The sequence below is a fragment of the Leptopilina boulardi genome, unplaced genomic scaffold (assembly GCF_019393585.1).
Source record: "Leptopilina boulardi isolate dan_hultmark-lab unplaced genomic scaffold, ZJU_Lbou_2.1 LbouV2_202, whole genome shotgun sequence".
Lineage (NCBI taxonomy): Eukaryota > Metazoa > Arthropoda > Insecta > Hymenoptera > Figitidae > Leptopilina > Leptopilina boulardi.
This window is the reverse complement of record NW_026137755.1, coordinates 1,851,305-1,868,613: the sequence shown is the minus strand read 5'-3', so window position 1 is coordinate 1,868,613 and position 17,309 is coordinate 1,851,305. Positions and strand designations below refer to the sequence as shown.

Genomic DNA, 17,309 nt, shown 5'->3' with positions numbered 1-17,309 from the left:
CATACCTTCCATCCTTGACGCGATCTCCGACTTTATGAAGGTTCCGGCCACGTATTTTCTCTCACGTTGAATATTAAAGCGATTTACTGCTATAACCATAGTGACATTTGAATCCTCAAAAGGAAGAGAAACGATTCATGGAATATTATACCTTCCAACCGCACATTCCAAAAATATATCAGGAAGCATTCGTCTATTTTTTGTGACTAAATTAAACCCGGAATGCATATACATAAAGATAATTTAGTGAAGTAAAAGTTTATTATACTAGGTTAAATTTTATTCATTTTACAATAACTTTTTGGATATATATATATATATATATATGGAAACATCATATTCTTTAAAAATCCTCTCAAGATTTTTGGATAATATCTCTTCTTTTTGTTTCTTCCTTGTACTTGACGAGACGAATAGAACGGTTAAAACAGAAAATTTTCAAGTGGACTTTAGATGAATCGATGCACTCGGTGATCATTTGTAGGATAAACGTCCCTGCTTTTTCTCAGCATCTCTACTAGTTTTCTGTAAAGCAGTCTAAAGAAATCCAGATCCTTGTAGTCGATCAATGAGCAGTATATACCTGATGAAAGTGCACTTTTTCGAGAATCTCTTGTCACAAAAGAATTCTTTCGATTTGTCCAAACAAAAACTTCCATTTTCACGTTAGAACAATGTAGTATCGATTCTTTTTATTTTACTTTATTTTGTGTCATATCCTTTCAGTTTGTCACTACAATAATGTAGAAGTTAACATTTTTTTCATATATATATATCAGTATTCAAGAAACTGTTTCTATATATTTTACTTTAGAAGAAAAGTATTTTATTTTATTTTCTCTTGACGAGTAACTTAATAATATTACAACATAAAGGTGAATTATCATCGAAACTTTCAACAGTGAAATGTTAAATTAACTACCACAACTAAGCAATATACACTCATGAGAACTAGAATTAATTCACAGCACTTAACTTAGCCACAAATGGTAATGTTAAAACCAGCATAGAACATTTATGTTCATATATGAGGAATATGTCTATCAACTTGCATTCATGAATACGTACCTTTGATTTTGCCACAAGCGTATATCAAATTCTCTATACAAGAAAATTCGCATACTTCTTATGGTTGAAAAAGTAAAATATTAATACCAAAATATTATAACAAAGTTGAAATGTAAATTTATGGAAATTACGAGTATAATTTGAAATCTGTTTAATTCGTAAATGCAAAATTAACGATTCTGTTTAGTAGATTCTACTCTCATGAAAGTATTTCATAAATACATCCATAAAAGTTAAGAAATTAAGTCCGAAACCGATTTCAGAAAATTTTCATGCTCATCTCGAATATTAATTTTTCAAATATTTTTTATTTTTATTTTGTAAATATTGTATATATTAAAATATTCACAACCATATACCAGAATAAAAGTCAAGTGTCTTGAATAATGTAAATTTATTTTATTCGATACTATTCATTGGTACGTTGCAGACTTACTACGTCTGTCTCGACGGAGACTTAAAATGTTGATGAAGTGATGAATGTTTCATGAAAAGAAACTAGTTATTCAGAGTAAAAAGCAATTTAAATTCACATTCTCTTACAGCAAGTGTCAACGTATTTTATTTTCATTGTTCTTGTGCAAAAAAAATTGTTTAATTGCTTGTAATATTTAATATTTTATTATCATCAGCAAAGATTGTATTCATTCAATCATAAAACTCTCATATCTATAGACAAAGTAATAATGAAGGAAAAAAAAAAATTTTCAAACATTTTTCAGCCAATGAAATTGGAATATTTAGAGGCTGATTAATCATTAACAATGCTCTCGACATGAAAACAGGACGTATGGGATATAGGAAGCAAGGATATAGCTTGTTAGGTGTACGTGTGACATGAACTCGCTGGAGTACAGAGTGATCTACTTGGGCCACTAATCATGACGAAGATTAACTCATGATGTCGGTCTTAGGCTACAACACACGAATGCAATATCGTTCAGCTTTATCGTGTACAATCGATATTTATTATGTAAAAAATTGTAAATGATGTTAATAAAGAATTATTTTTAAAGGATAAGAAAAAAATTGTCCGGATAAAGAAAGCTAATGTAGTATTTTTTTGGTGAACCTTAAAACGAATTGGAATTGTAATTTAATTAATTGAACGTGGCAATTGTCAAAAAAGTCATTTTGTGGTAATTAGTATAGAACTTATGAAATTTGATGAAGAACCAGGTGCGAATAAATGCAACATGAGAAGAGGGTTGGGAAGCGGAAGGGAGACTTATGGGTTCGACCTGAAAACCCGTATAGTTTTTGCAGGAAACCAAGAACACGGCCATTTCACGAGTGCCACCAAATCGTGTCGCACAATAACTCGAATCCTCGACAATAGCAACCACTAAATAACCTAGTACGACCGTTGCCATTCGTCGGTGCAAAGTTCTTCAACCTAAAACCCACCCCAACAACCACATGCCAGACTGGCTCTGCCTCAGGCACGCCATGACCAGTCACAACTTTACGCCTGCTGCAATATCTGCACGTATGCACTCGTTGCAGTACGATTCTGAGGATGTCAGCTAATTTAGAGACAATTTTAACGATAGCTCGTATACTTTTCCTAACAGAAGCTGAAAAATAAAATAAAACATAAGCATTTATGTGGAGGGTATAGTGAAAACTAAGAACTGCGCACCTCAATTATCATGGAGAAAAAGTTTACTCTTCTTATAAATCAAAAACTAAAACTGTTTCTTTTTAGTTACATTCTATCTCTTTTCATCTCACCATTTTTCTAAACATCTCTTAATAATAGATGCTATAAACCCAAATAAACAATTTATTATACTTCTATTAGAGAATTTAACGATCTCATCAATTAAGGAGAGATCCTTCATTGAAGTGCGCCTGCCGTAAGCTTCTTAAAGCTGCAAGATCTTTGCGGTTAAATTATATTATACTCACTTCACCTTCAGTGTGTTGTATCCTTTAATATTAAACGTACACATTTACAGAGTGTTAAAATACAATAATGTTGCACAAGAATAACGTAAAGCAATTCTCGAATTTTCCCAAAGGTGTTGAAGCAATTACCGAGGCGACTCTTCGAGCGTAAAGATCCTATGTTTCTGCATAAAGGGAAAAATAACGTTGCTGTTACATTAACAGTGAATTACTGCAATTTTCAAGAATAATTCACGTTCTGGGGATTTTCTACGCTGCCGAGTAATGAAAGCTACTTACATTTCCAGTATTTTCAGTGGAAATTGGAACAATAAGGATAATTAGGATGAATTATATAAGTGGATATGAAAAACAAAATTGTTGGTATTAATAAAAATGACTATTAACAAGTGATACTTTTAAATTCCTTAAGAACAGTTAAAGTAAAATTAATCTTCTTGATTTTTTCCAAGTGGATTAATTGTTCATAAATAAAGTGTTGTTACCAAGACATTTATCAATAATCACTAAACTATATTCTTCATTTTTAGTAAGAGAATCAAAAATTTCACAAAAAAATCCTTTTAAAGTTTTTTACTATTATTAAAAGTAGAGAAATTGTTTTTAGTTTCATAATATTTGTAAGAGAAATTTATTTTCTATAGTTCTTGTTTCTAATTAATTTTCAAGAATTGAATTGTAACAATCGTCTTGCAATTAGAGTAAATCTATTAGAGAATGGAGTCAGTAACTAAAACTTTGATACTGTCAACAAACTGACATAATTAACAGTGAGACATCCAACTCAATAACAAGTTCGTTACAAACAATCTTGAATAAGCGTATACTAAAATCGATGTAAAATTGTTCAGTACATTTATTTTTCTATCATAATTACTTTTTTCTTCTGCTAATATATTAAATAACTTTCCAAAAAATTCTATTTATAGTTTAAAATATATGAATTTTTCATTATTACCTAGTTCCTGTTGCTGCATAGCAAAGTTTCTCATAAAAAATTAATGATAAGTTAGCAACCTTATGAAAACTTGTAATTGAAATTAATTAGAAATGTGTAAATGTTTGGAATTTTTGATATAACTCGATATGCTACTTTTAATAAAGTAAGTCGAATGCCAACAGTTTGCACCACCTCTATAAAATTAATATGTAAATGCCAAACAATGTTTGAAGTTAATTTACCGTTTCAATGAGAGAAAATATTAGCTAAACGTTGATTGCATTGGGGATATTCTTTTTTTTTTTTTTTTTGCTTTTCCTTCATTTTGCAATTGAGGTTAACACTTTTTCGAAAAGAGGGTTAATCGAAATAGCTCAAGAATTTTCGCTACTGTTTGAAACGCGTAGCGCCTCAGATAATTAACCCGAGATTACGAGAAAATCCTCGTTTAATTTCCGTTGGAAACCCAAGCCAGCACTTGCAATTCCATTCTGGACATTGTCTTCAACTGTATTACGCATTTATATATGTGTGTATACGTATACATATATTCGAAAGTATATTCATTATAAAAGAAAATTTAGCTTTTAATATTAAAAATAAAACATTGGTTTTTAAAATTGAATTACTTAATACTTTAAGCTTATTTTTCAGACTGAAAGATCAAAAGTAGAAAAGAAGAGAATAGATTATTAGCGAGTTGTGGAAAAGGTAAAAGAACGGTATTTCCTCTTTTTTTAGAGTAAGCGAAAAAATCAGGAAGCGGTACTTTAAAGATCGTTAATCAAGACATACAATCTACTTGATTTATAGAATTCTAAGACCCCACGTGTGTCTCGGGACTTCTTACAAATCTGTTGAAGAGAATGTTTTAAGTCTCTATTCTCGTTCGTCATTTGTTGGTCACCATTAAATTTCTCAGTGAAATGGACAATCTATCTTTTTCACTAGATTAAACTACTTACTTTTACATATATATAAATTTATGCAAAACTTCTAAATCATTCTCTCTCTCTCTCTCTCTCTCTCTCTTAAGGTTAAAAGCAGTTTTACTAAGAATTCAAATCTTTTCCTGCATCGTCGCTATTTATTATGCCCAATAGTTCCCACTGCAAAACGAAGGGTAAAACTAGCTGAATACTTCAGCAACTATGTACGTTACATACCCGAGTGGCTTGAGTTTTCACTCCCCTACAAACCCATAGGTACACGCGCCAACACAAACTATATAGTCTTTGTTTGCGATAAGAGGCACGTGATACGGTACGCTCGAGGGGTTAGAAAAATCGCATGAATTCTGAATGTCGACGTGAAATTTCCGATATTTTCGAAGAAGACGAAGAAGAATAATAAGGTATCGATCTTCACTTTTCTTCATGGCTGATTTACTTTCAAAGTGAAACATTACAGTTGATTACCAGTATAAAAATAATATGAATCATTAGTTTCTTATTTGGTCAACTAAATCAAGTCTTGCGGATATTATTGATTTTCAAATCATCTAGAGGCTGCATATTAAAAATAAAAATCATATTTTTAAAAATTCACTTGACTTTTAGACGCATTCTTCAAATGAAAATAATATCAGCTTACTCTTGAGTGCATAAATCTTTGAAATCCAGGTTTAACAATAAATAGGTCACATCTTACTTTAGAAGCTGAGATTTGCTAAAAACTTATGTGGAGACCAAACATCGAAGAAGCTGTTTACAGGAAACGAAAAATACTCAATGTTAAAGCACATAAAAAAAACTTGTACGTTTATGTGCATATATATACTCGCAACACAACCAATATCATGTTTAATATCTCAGATTATAAAAATCTCTTACCACCACTTTCTTTTCTATTTTATGATGGAGCTTAAAATTAAAATTTTTTAATCCCAGATTATGAGAACGTTAATATTTTTCGAGATTATCTACTATGCATCTCATTAAATCTATATATATAAAAGAAATTAGTAACATTGCATGATATTATCTAAAATGGTAATATGCAAATTTTTAATATCTGCTTTGTAATATAAAAGTTTCATATATGTGTTACTGATTACAAAAAATTTTTTAGATATTAATATCACAAACTATGATAAAATTATTTTAAAGCAATTTAAAAGGAAGTGAAATGGATAAGACAAGTATCTGTCTCACGATTTAATTAATTAAGCGAAGTTGAATCTGGTCATCTAAAAGAATGCACTTTAGATTACGCGTTTAAAGGTCTAATTGAATTGGCATTTGGCCAAAATGCGAGAACACAATACCTTGTGAAATCCAGTCTTAACTCCTGCTTGCATTCACTCTTTGAGAGCAAAACAACTCTTTTTTACTTTTCTCTTATCTACCACACTTTGCAATAAGCCACCGGCGATTTATATTTTATCTTCTATATACTCCTGAGTCATGTTTTTCCATTCCCCCCCCCCCCCCTAATAGAAATTTTATTATTTCCATTTCAAAGTATCAGCGATATATCTTTGTATAAAGAAAGTAATGGAATATTTTATACAATATTTGAGAGAAAAAAATAGAATCAATATTTTTAAACTAAAGAAGATTATTCTTAAAGAAGCGAATTTTATATAAATCGGTAGAAAAAAAAACGACGCACGTCATTGCCAAAATTTATTTATCCCATTCGCGTGCTTGCATATTTTACTATGACCTAAATAATCTTCGCGCCTTGTAGAATCCAACTGTGCATTTATATTCTGCGCGTGACTGCATTCTTCCAGTGACTAGGATGTCTAGGAGTATCGGACACACCCGGGTGCATGAACACAGCGTGCACTCTGTCACTGTAATTTACAAATCTACTTCTAGGTCTAGAATTTCCTCTTTTTTCCTCTCTACTTCACTCCCTGTTTTCCTGTCGTCTTTTATTAAAGTGCTGACTCAAAATCGATATACGAAGTGTTCAGGTCGTAGCACAGACAACAAATCTTAACACCAAGCTACCTTTAACTTTTTGTAATTACGATACATTTTATGCGACAGATTATTAAATACCAATTTTTTTTGATGAGGATGAACACTTATTAATAAGTGTTCTATTCTTATCTGTTAGATAATAATGTGACAATTGTATTGTCTTATCCAGGAAGGTGTCCAGCAAATGTTGGCCCAAAAAGCCTAAAAACAAAAATTAATGAATACTTTAAGAAGCCGATCAGTTTGGTGATTGTAAAAGTGACCAAACTTCTGGTGACAATGCACAAAAATTATTTATTCTTAATTAAAATCTTTCTGAACGATACACACTTTTATTAGAACAATTATTATCCTTCCACCAACATATTTTTACGGATAGTTTAAAATTTTATCACATATGCCTTAATTATTTCTTCCAGCATTTACATCTTATTCGCTGGCTTTATAACGCTTAGTGTTATAAAGTAATAAAGAAGATAAGGGCGTAAAAGTCTCGTCACGTCGTATACCGGAAACCTTTAATAATAAGCTTTCATAGAAGAAGAAGAAGGTATACAGTTATACGGCTAGTGTCTCATGTTAAAAGCCACTTTAATGATAATCTGCACGTGACATCTGCTATAACCGTATCATGAGAAACATTTTCGCAAAAACCTTCAATTAATATTCCAAAGTAAATCGCTTTTATACTTGAGCTTCATCTCCTTTTTTTTGGAAAACATAAATTCATTTATTATTGTCAGAATCAGTTTCATCAATATTTTTTATACGAATGGAACTGAAAAAATGCATTCCTTTGTAAAATTGAGCAATAACTGAGAATCACCAGTTTGTGTAATCGAAATTACGCTTGTGGGATTTAGTGGACAGTAGAATTTGATCATTTTGTCCGCAAAATTCTCTTCACTACCATCGTTCTATCTGATCGTTTTGGATTCGAGCAAGCGAACAAATCTCACTCGACAAAATTGAAAAAGATCGATAGAAAAATTCTACGCTTGTCACATGTGATATGCTCTTGCAACTAGAGACTTATATGTGAGTTCGTTTCAAAAAATATTCTTATTTCTTTTTTTTTATTACTGAAAAGTAACATAAAAATAATATGACTGTAAGTAATATTTTGATAGTATTTTTTAAGGTCGACGTAAAGTATATGGTACACTGTGTTTATTACAGTAAATTTCAAAACAGATAAACTTTTTAATATTAGAAATATGATAATCATTCATTCATTTTTTTTGGGATATTGTTGCAATCTTTTATTGAGGGTCACATAACTGTCAGTCGCCAGTGGTTGCTGTTTTGTAGGAACCAATTGCCTTAAATCGAAGAAAGGAGTCGGTTGCTATAGATGAGAAAGAAGTTGGGTAAGTGAGTTTCTCGAGTTACTTAATGCGCAGTTCCATGGAATTCATACCAACAAAACTCTGTTGCAGTGATCGCGCTGAATAAACGAGCGCCAAAGGTGCTTTCAACGCGAAAAGTACTCTTGGACCGAGAAAATTCAATTTATTGCAAAGATACAAGTTGAATGGAAGTAAAATGCCAGAAGGGGTGACGATACTGCAAAAATACTATTTCTTTCTCAAAATTAATTGTAGATTCTGTTATTTTGGTAACAATGAACTCAAAATATATATTTTAGCAGAAGAAAGTTGCACTAAATTAAACTGTACACAAACATATATTGCATTAAATAAATCTTTCATTTAATTTTTGTTTTGGTAGTTGATTTACATTAAATTTTATTAAATACTTCTTCATCATTTTCCTTTTTAGTATAAATAATCCAAGTTAAATTTTGCCAATTTTTTTTTTACATTATACATAAGGAGTATTTCAAAGCCACAACCTCCAATAGATTTACAAAAGATAGCACTGTACAACGGCACATCATTAAAGCTCAAGAAACTGAACTCAGCTTTTTGTAAATGTTACGAATAGTCTCTTTGTCAAGAATATCTATACATCTTGTACTATATTTGAAACTTTATATAAAAAAAACTAGTGATCATAATTTCATAATAGATTTAATTGAAATTTATCATTTTAATTTTCTCTAGTACAGATATCAATCTGATTAGCTAATAAATACAACTGCAAAACAAGAGATTACAAAATTATAGGATCCTTTTAGATAGCCTTAAGGATCAAGTCGTCTATTTAGTGTTGGAATACAAGCACCAACGGCAGCTTAATAACAGTGAACCATTAAGATAGCGGCAGTTTCTTATCCCAATGGAGAACCTAAAGCCCTCTGAGATGTCCGACTAGACGGAAACAAGTTCTCATAGTAACAATACCCATTTAGTCATTTCATAATGTTGGTATTTGAAAAGATCATCTCAAAAATTTGATGATAATACAAAAAAAACTTATTTTTAAAACAATAAAAATTATTAGAAATATGAAGCTTAACTTCAGTGTTCTGGAACGGCTTTTTGGCATTGTACCAAACAACAGACATTATTCAACGCATACAACCAAACACATTTATATTCGTTAAAATATTTACTATTGTTCAACATATCGTGATGCAATTTATGAATATTCTAATTCTACTATATTCATTTTCAACAAATCGATTTTTCTTCAAATTTCTTTAAAATAATTTTTTCACAATAGTAGGTATTGAAAATTTAAAATCTCTAAAATTTATAGTTACACTCTTTGGTTTAATGTCAGAGATGAAATGTGGTTAGAGTAGTTTAAGGGTCAATTGCCGGAATTTCAGAATCAGTTATATAAACTTGCACTTGCAATTTACTACAGATTCGCGTGTTCAGAGACGATGACCGCACATTATGGATGTCTAATAGAGTCCATAATAATGTGTCACAGAACCGTTTTAATTCAGTCCAATGGCGTGGATTGATTTTCGACCTTAGTATAGCTTCACTTAATTTCAGCGCCTTTCTAGTACACTAGGTGAGATTGATCGAGATATCACTAACCTGACCTTCCCCATCCTATCACTGATGGGTTTCCTGCATTTCAAGTGCCCTCTTCCTTTTACCCATATTTCATTCCTTCTTCATAAGATACGAATCCAACTTTCCACGTTATGATTTACTCTTTTTTCAAACGATAAAATCAAATATTTATATGAAAATTAAAGTAAATTAAAAAATAATCAGTAAATTTGAAATTACTGATTACTGATTAATTCTCATCAATAAAGGAATCAATCAACTTTGCTAATGTAAACGAATGAAATAACAAGACGATTACATTTTTTATAATAAATTTTTTCCAATATAAATAACAAAAACAAAGTAGTAAACGATCTGTGTTTAATTTTTGTTGCAGAGAGATTTTGCTTGAAATCGGAGTAAACTTTGTCCTTTTGTTTTTTTTTTTTGTAAGCAGGGAAGACATAAACGTGATTACCAGAGTTTAGTTGGAAATGCTTGACGCCCCAAACCACTTTTCTTAGTCTTTCTGGTTTGGACTTTATCTAGACCACATATATATAGTACATGAGTTACTCGCCATTGTTAGAGTTGTAACTTTAAGAACAAAGAAGGCAAACTTATTCATTTGCTCATTTTCCAAACGGTGCTCAATTTTTCTTTTAATGAAAAAAAAAACGGAACACCACTAATTGATAAACTGACAGTTTTAATTAAATTCTAAGTTTCAATTATACTTTTTATTTCTGCATGCAATAAATTTCTTTTTTTACCTGACAAATTGGAGCGTACTGTTTTTGTTCGTTTATATATATAGGACAATTTTCTCAATTCTTTCGTTTTATGTTTAACTGTGTGTGTGTAGAGAAAGAGGAATGCCCAAACGGAAGTTCATCCGGAACGCACTGGAGAGACAGCTGAGATGCTGTACAAGTTTGTTCGCTTAGCAAGCGCAATTCAACTACTTCCACCACACATAGTTACATAGACTAATTAGTTCGTGTCATTGTGTCAAGTCCTTGAGTCAACAACTGAACACGCTAATTATATCGTTACCATGCATTAAACTGTAAGACATTAATTTATCAAACTGTCTTTGTAGGATGAATAACACTCGTCTTGTAAAATACTATATCATTATAATGTAATTAAAGAGTATTAATGCACGTTGGCGTTTAGTTACACTTTTCATGAAAGACCCTCTTTGTCAAGATTGTGATTATCGAAATTTTAATCTAAAACTGCCGAATTAATTTCACAAAAGTGAAAAAGTAAATTTCCGAAAGCTAATGGAAAATTAAAATTTTTATTCTTTTGTATAACGGACAGATAATGTTCATCAAAATTTTAATAATCGCAATTGTATGGAAAGAAAATCTCATCAAAGTCATAAAATATTAAAAAGAAATTTTTAAATAAAATACGGCAAATATTTCTGAAGGATGAAATTATTTTGTCAACTTTATCCATAATTCCTGATGTCCAGTATTAATAAATAATTGTAGATTATTAAATTTAAGAAGATAAAATGAAAATAAAAGCAGACAGTTTTTCCTGTGTTGAATCTGAAAACTTATATATATATATGTATTAAATTATTTACTAGCTTTTCTCTCACGAGACGGGAGGAAACCTCGCCGTAAAGCCGGAAATACTACGAAAGCGAATGAAATCTCCAACTGGTACCTTTGTTTATGTTTAATGTTCATATAAAATCATAGTCAAGTTATTTGATCATGAAAATTTTTCAAAGATTGTAAAATATAAAATTTTTATTTCATTTAATATCGAAAAAGAATACATTAATATTTTACGAATTTTTATATTATGAAAACTATATAAATAGTAAACTTATTTTTCTCATTCTTTTTAACAAATTTTTATTTCATTATAAAAATTTTATTACAACTAATAATACTTTATTTGTGTATATTTTTTTAAATTTAACTAAACAATATTATCAAAATTAAGGTATGCCTTAAAGTCATATAGAGAAGTTGTAACAATAGAAAAGCACTTTACAATAGAGAGACATGAAAATTACAAAGATATAACTTGTACGTCTATACATAAGTTAGACCGTAAATGTCTTGTGTTTCGTCGCTCTAAAATTATCTCTGACTTTGAGGTAACGACTTCTGAGATTTAGTTCTTCAGCGTTGCGTTTGAATGGTAAAATGAATTATCCTTAACTTGTCTCTAAATTCATATTCTGTGACAAGCATGCGAATAGTATATAAATTGAACAGTAAGGTAGTGTTGTTTCAAATTGATAAATTTCAATAAAAACTTACATGTTTTACCTAGAGAAATTCAATTTCTTTTATTATAAAAATCTTACTAATATTTTAAGATTAACAATATATAAGTGATTTTGTTTCTCTTTTTAAATTATGAATACAAATTTCTTTTTATCTAATTAAAGTTCAAAAAGCAATTAAACGCTGCCTTCTTTTAATGACACTCCATTACACTAAATTGAAAATTATATTCAGTCTTCTCTTGGATTTCGTATTACTTGGTTCAAAAAAATTTTCAACATTATATCCAAATAATAATTATTTTTTTACTTATTGGAAAAATTTCAGAATTTTAAAATAAAAAAATTCTCTAGTACAAAATGACGGACTACATTGTAAGTATTGTAATTGTTACAATATAAAATAAATTAATTATAATTTAATTATTATATAATACAGAAAAAACCAACGGTGACTGCAGCAACAAACTTCAATGCATTTGAAGATTGTCGAGCTCTTCAAAATGCAATGAAAGGTTTTGGAACAGATGAGCAAGCTATTATTGACATTCTGACAACACGTAATAATGTTCAAAGACAAGAAATTGAAAAAGTTTTTACTGAGAAATTTAAACAGGTATAAAAACTATATATTGTATAAACAAAGTAAATTTTTGACTGATATGATGAATAAACAATAGAAAGCTTTATATTGTATTATCATTTTTATGTCATTGTAGAATTTAATTGAAAATCTAGAAAGTGAGTTGGGTGAAGAATTTAAAGATGTCATTGTGGCATTGATAAACCCTACAGATTTTCTGGCTAAGCAACTTTATAAATCTATGTCAGGAATAGGAACAGATGAAGAGACGTTGATGGAAATTCTCTGTTCACGAGAAAATAATGAAATTAAAGAAATTGTTACAGCTTACGAAAGAAGTGAGTAAAAAGAAGAAACATTTTTTATTTAAATATCGTTATTACTTTTTATAATTAATTTCTTTTTTTAGAAAATTAATATTATTTTAAAAGATAAAAATTTTAATATAAAGTACAAAATATATATTTAATGACTGTACATGAAATAAATAATAAGTTGCTTGTCTATACAATTTAAAGTCATTAAAGATTATTAACATGACAAATTTGAATCCACACAATTATAGAATCAGAATTTCGGAAATAAATTAAAATTAAAATTATTTTTTATAAAATACTTGTCCTTTAAATGTTATTACAAGGATATAAAATATTTTTTTGTGTTTTATTGTAGTTTACCATTGTTCATTAGCTGAAGATATAGCTAGTGAAACTTCTGGAGACTTTAGAAGATTATTAACACTTATTGTTACGGTAAGGTTTTTCATTTAATAATAAAAAAATCCACATTTCCAGATAGTAAACAATTTTCTTAACTTTAAAAATAGGGAGTTAGAAATTCTCAAACGGAAATTCATGCAGATCGTGCAAGAGAAACAGCTGAAATACTTTATAATGCGGGTAATTTTAGTAACATTAAAAATATATAGTTATTAATTAAAAAATTAATTAATTAATTTTTAAATTAAATTCTTTTTTATTTAGGGGAAGGAAAAATGGGAACAGATGAAATAATTTTTAACATGATTTTAACTCATGAATGTTTTGGACAATTACGACTTGTATTTGATGCTTATAAGCATATCAGTGGAAGAACTATTGAGCAAGCATTAAGGAATGAGATCAAAGGAGAATTGAAAGATGCAATGTTGACATTGGGCAAGTAATAAATTTACGAAAATTAAGATTTTAAAAAATGGTTTTCATTATTATTTTTATAACTGTTGTATTTTAGTTAAAATAAGTGAAAAATATATTTCCTTTTTTTCAGTGGAATGTGTACAAAGTACACCAGCATTTTTTGCTAAGAAATTGAATAAAGCAATAGAAGGTATGGGAACTGATGATCAAACTCTCATTCGAATCATTGTCACTCGTTCGGATATTGATCTTGGAAACATAAAAGAAGAATATGAAAGATTCTTCGATAAGACACTGGTATCATCAGTTAAAGTAAGCATCTTACTATCTATCATCAAAATTTTTTTCATTCAAATAATTTCATTTTCTTAAGGAAAAAATTTAAATTTGTTTTTCAGAATGATACCTCTGGCGACTACAAAAGGGCTTTGGTTGCACTAATCGGAGGAGTATAGTTCAAATAAAATTTTTCAAAGGACAAATTTTTTTGTCAAATAATTGTAATGAAATAATTTAATTCAATAAAGAAATAAATGAAGAAAAGAGCTTAATTGTAGAATTATTGTTGTTGAAAGAGCAAAGTATTTTAAAAATTTAAACAAAGCCGCTAAGATAATCCTCTTAAATTATAGAAAATATTCATCATTTTCTACTGATGTTAAATTAACAAATGGGTAGCAACCTTTACAATGCTTGATAAATTCATTCATATGATAAACTTTAGGTGGTATAATACCTACAGTCGGTAAATGGAAAAGGACAGATGTTATTTTTTCCTATTTTACTTGGAAGATTCTCAATGAATGTATTTCACAATGCCTGTAGATTGCATTGTGAGATGATTTCTCAAACATTAACCAGAAGGTGCTGCCTTCTTGCGTTGAGATACCGTTATAGAACTAAATAAAAATTTAGTCTTCTCTCAGATTCCTTATTGTTTGGTTTAAAATTTTACAAGAAGTTCATATTATCATCAATTTTATTTGTTGTAAGTTTTTGAAAATTTAAAATACTAATTTTTTTAAATACTAAAATAAGTTAAATGATATAAAATATTCTGATAATGTATTTAAAGTAACATATAATTACATGATGCATATAATTTATAATTATTCCGCACATGCGCAGAATTAATTTTTCTCCAATTTCCTCAAACATACTTTGTATGTAAATCTATAATGACGAAGATCAAAACATTAATATAATGATATATCAAAATCTATATACATATAAACATATTTTTATATTCATCAAATAAATTTAAGTTTGAAGGTCATTCATTCTTTATCAAAATATTTTTGAATATTTTTTTAATTTTATTTATTTATTAATTCAACAATAATAGTTTATAAAGAACTATTTTTTATTTTCAGAATCTTCAAATTTAAAGATTCTTCATAATGACGGGTTATATTGTAAGTTATAACAATTTTATAAATTTTTTTTTAATTACACTTTAATTTTGCATATGAACTTTTATAAAATAAATTAAAGAAAATATTTATTATCTTTTGTAACACAATTCAAAATTTGAGTACTTAAAAATTTTTAAAAAACATTTTCTACAAACTTTTAAGAAAATATTAAAATTGACAGTTAGGGTATTTATTTGATATTAAATAGAGAAAACCAACGGTGACGTCAGCACCAAACTTCAATGCTTCTGAGGATGGTATAGCTCTTAGAACAGCTATGAAAGGTTTCGGAACAGATGAGCAAGCTATTATTGACATTCTGACAGCACGCAGCAATGCTCAAAGACAAGAAATTTCGAAATTTTTTACTCAGGAATACGGACGGGTAAATAGTGTAAATCAAATTGAAGTCAATTTTTGGCTGTAAAAAATTTGATAATAATTTTTTCATTGTAGAATTTAATTGAAGATCTAAAAAGTGAATTGGGTGGAAAATTTGAGGATGTAATAATTGCTTTGATGATAACGCCTGTTGATTTCCTGGCTAAACAACTGCATAAAGCTATGTCTGGAATAGGAACTGAAGAAGAGACTCTAGTGGAGATTCTTTGTTCCCGAGATAATAAAGAAGTTAAAGAAATCGTTGATGCTTACGAGAGGCGTAAGTATCAAAACTAAAGAGTTTTCAAATCCTCAATTATAATCATTATATAAACAATTGTTTACTTTTTATGTCATTTTAAATGCTTTCCCAACATAAAACTTTTTTATGTCCCACGATTTAAATGTTTTTTTTATATACATAATTATTCAATTATACTTTAAGTTTCTTCTTCTAAATGTTTCTAAATTTACTAAATCCATAATTTACATTACTAAAATGTAAAATGTTTTAGTATACGATCGTCCATTAGCGGAACATATGTGCAGTGAAACGTCTGGAGATTTTAGAAGATTATTAACACTCATTGTCACGGTAAGGTTTTTCATTAAAAAAAAAAAAGAAAATCTTATTCTACATTAAAAATTTTTAAAAACAGGGAGTGAGAAATGCCCAAACCGAAATCCATCCAGAACGTGCTAGAGAGACAGCTGAGATGCTGTATAATGCCGGTAGGTTTAGGATAATTAAAAAATTTATTTAATAAAAAAATAATTTTTTTTTAAATATTGTTCTTAGGAGAAGGAAAATTGGGAACTGACGAAGAAATTTTTAACAAGATTTTAGCTCATGAATGTTTTGGACAACTTCGTCTTATTTTCGAGGCTTATAAGGACGTTAGTGGAAGAACCATTGAACAAGCATTAAGAGACGAGGTCAGCGGTGAATTGAAACATGCAATGTTGGCCATAGGTATTTAATTTTCCAAAAATTAGATTTAAAAGAAAAAAAAATATTTTTCTTCATTCAACTTTTTGATGTTAATTGAAATATCGTTAACATGAGTGAAAAATAAATTTTTTCTTTTCAAGTGGAATGTGTACAAAGTCCACCAGCATTTTTCGCTAAGAAATTGCGTAAAGCAATGGAAGGTGCTGGAACAGATGATCGATCATTAATACGTATTGTCGTCAGTCGTTCGGAAATTGATCTTGGAAATATAAAAGAGGAATACGAGAGGCTTTTTGATAAAACATTGGAGTCATCGGTAAAAGTAAGTATTTTACATGTCTTCATCAAAACTATATTTCAATTTCAAAATTTAAATAAATTTTTTTTGTATCTTATAGTTTCTTTCGGATAAAATTAATTTTGTTTTTCAGAATGAAACCTCTGGTGATTACAAAAGGGCATTAGTTGCACTAATCGGAGGAGCATAGTTCAAATAAAGTTTTGCGATAGGCAAACTTTTTTTTATTCATTTGACAAAACATAAATTTGTTACGAAATAATTATAACTTGTATAATTAGATTAATATGTAAATTACGTGTCTTAAAGTTTGAGATTCGACGAAATGTGAAAGTAAATTATTTTTTATAAGCGCATACATTTAGGAAAATTGATTAACATTAATAAAATTTTAGTCATGAAAAACGATATTTTAAAATTTATTTATACACTTAATAATTTCTTTCTCATTTATTTCATTGAATACCATTTCTTTTAGGTAAAAAATACTTCTTTCAAATTATACTAACTTTAA

The 17,309-nt window shown here is 28.9% G+C and overlaps 2 protein-coding genes across 2 annotated transcripts; both read left to right on the top strand.

Moving 5' to 3' along the window:
- The first annotated feature begins 12,268 nt into the window (after window positions 1-12,268).
- Window positions 12,269-14,272, top strand: LOC127278376 (annexin B10-like). The gene is made up of 8 exons (XM_051300084.1): window positions 12,269-12,402; window positions 12,467-12,643; window positions 12,747-12,948; window positions 13,283-13,362; window positions 13,437-13,509; window positions 13,594-13,767; window positions 13,880-14,061; window positions 14,148-14,272. Exons 1-8 carry the CDS (start codon window positions 12,388-12,390, stop codon window positions 14,202-14,204), a joined length of 960 nt encoding a protein of 319 aa, XP_051156041.1. The 5' UTR covers window positions 12,269-12,387; the 3' UTR covers window positions 14,205-14,272.
- A 304-nt stretch (window positions 14,273-14,576) lies between these two features.
- Window positions 14,577-17,203, top strand: LOC127278375 (annexin B10-like). Its single transcript, XM_051300083.1, has 9 exons — window positions 14,577-14,737; window positions 15,123-15,164; window positions 15,373-15,549; window positions 15,621-15,825; window positions 16,061-16,140; window positions 16,205-16,277; window positions 16,345-16,518; window positions 16,638-16,819; window positions 16,929-17,203. The coding sequence occupies exons 2-9, from the start codon at window positions 15,150-15,152 to the stop codon at window positions 16,983-16,985; spliced, it is 963 nt and encodes a 320-aa protein (XP_051156040.1). The 5' UTR covers window positions 14,577-14,737; window positions 15,123-15,149; the 3' UTR covers window positions 16,986-17,203.
- The last annotated feature ends 106 nt before the right edge of the window (window positions 17,204-17,309 follow it).

Excerpts from the sequence above, each read along its gene's own strand:
- LOC127278376 (XM_051300084.1), top strand. Across the intron at positions 13,510-13,593 it reads TGAAATACTTTATAATGCGG|GGGAAGGAAAAATGGGAACA; the intron begins GTAATTTTAGTA and ends TTTTTTATTTAG. Across the intron at positions 14,062-14,147 it reads CACTGGTATCATCAGTTAAA|AATGATACCTCTGGCGACTA; the intron begins GTAAGCATCTTA and ends TTTGTTTTTCAG.
- LOC127278375 (XM_051300083.1), top strand. Across the intron at positions 16,278-16,344 it reads TGAGATGCTGTATAATGCCG|GAGAAGGAAAATTGGGAACT; the intron begins GTAGGTTTAGGA and ends TATTGTTCTTAG. Across the intron at positions 16,820-16,928 it reads CATTGGAGTCATCGGTAAAA|AATGAAACCTCTGGTGATTA; the intron begins GTAAGTATTTTA and ends TTTGTTTTTCAG.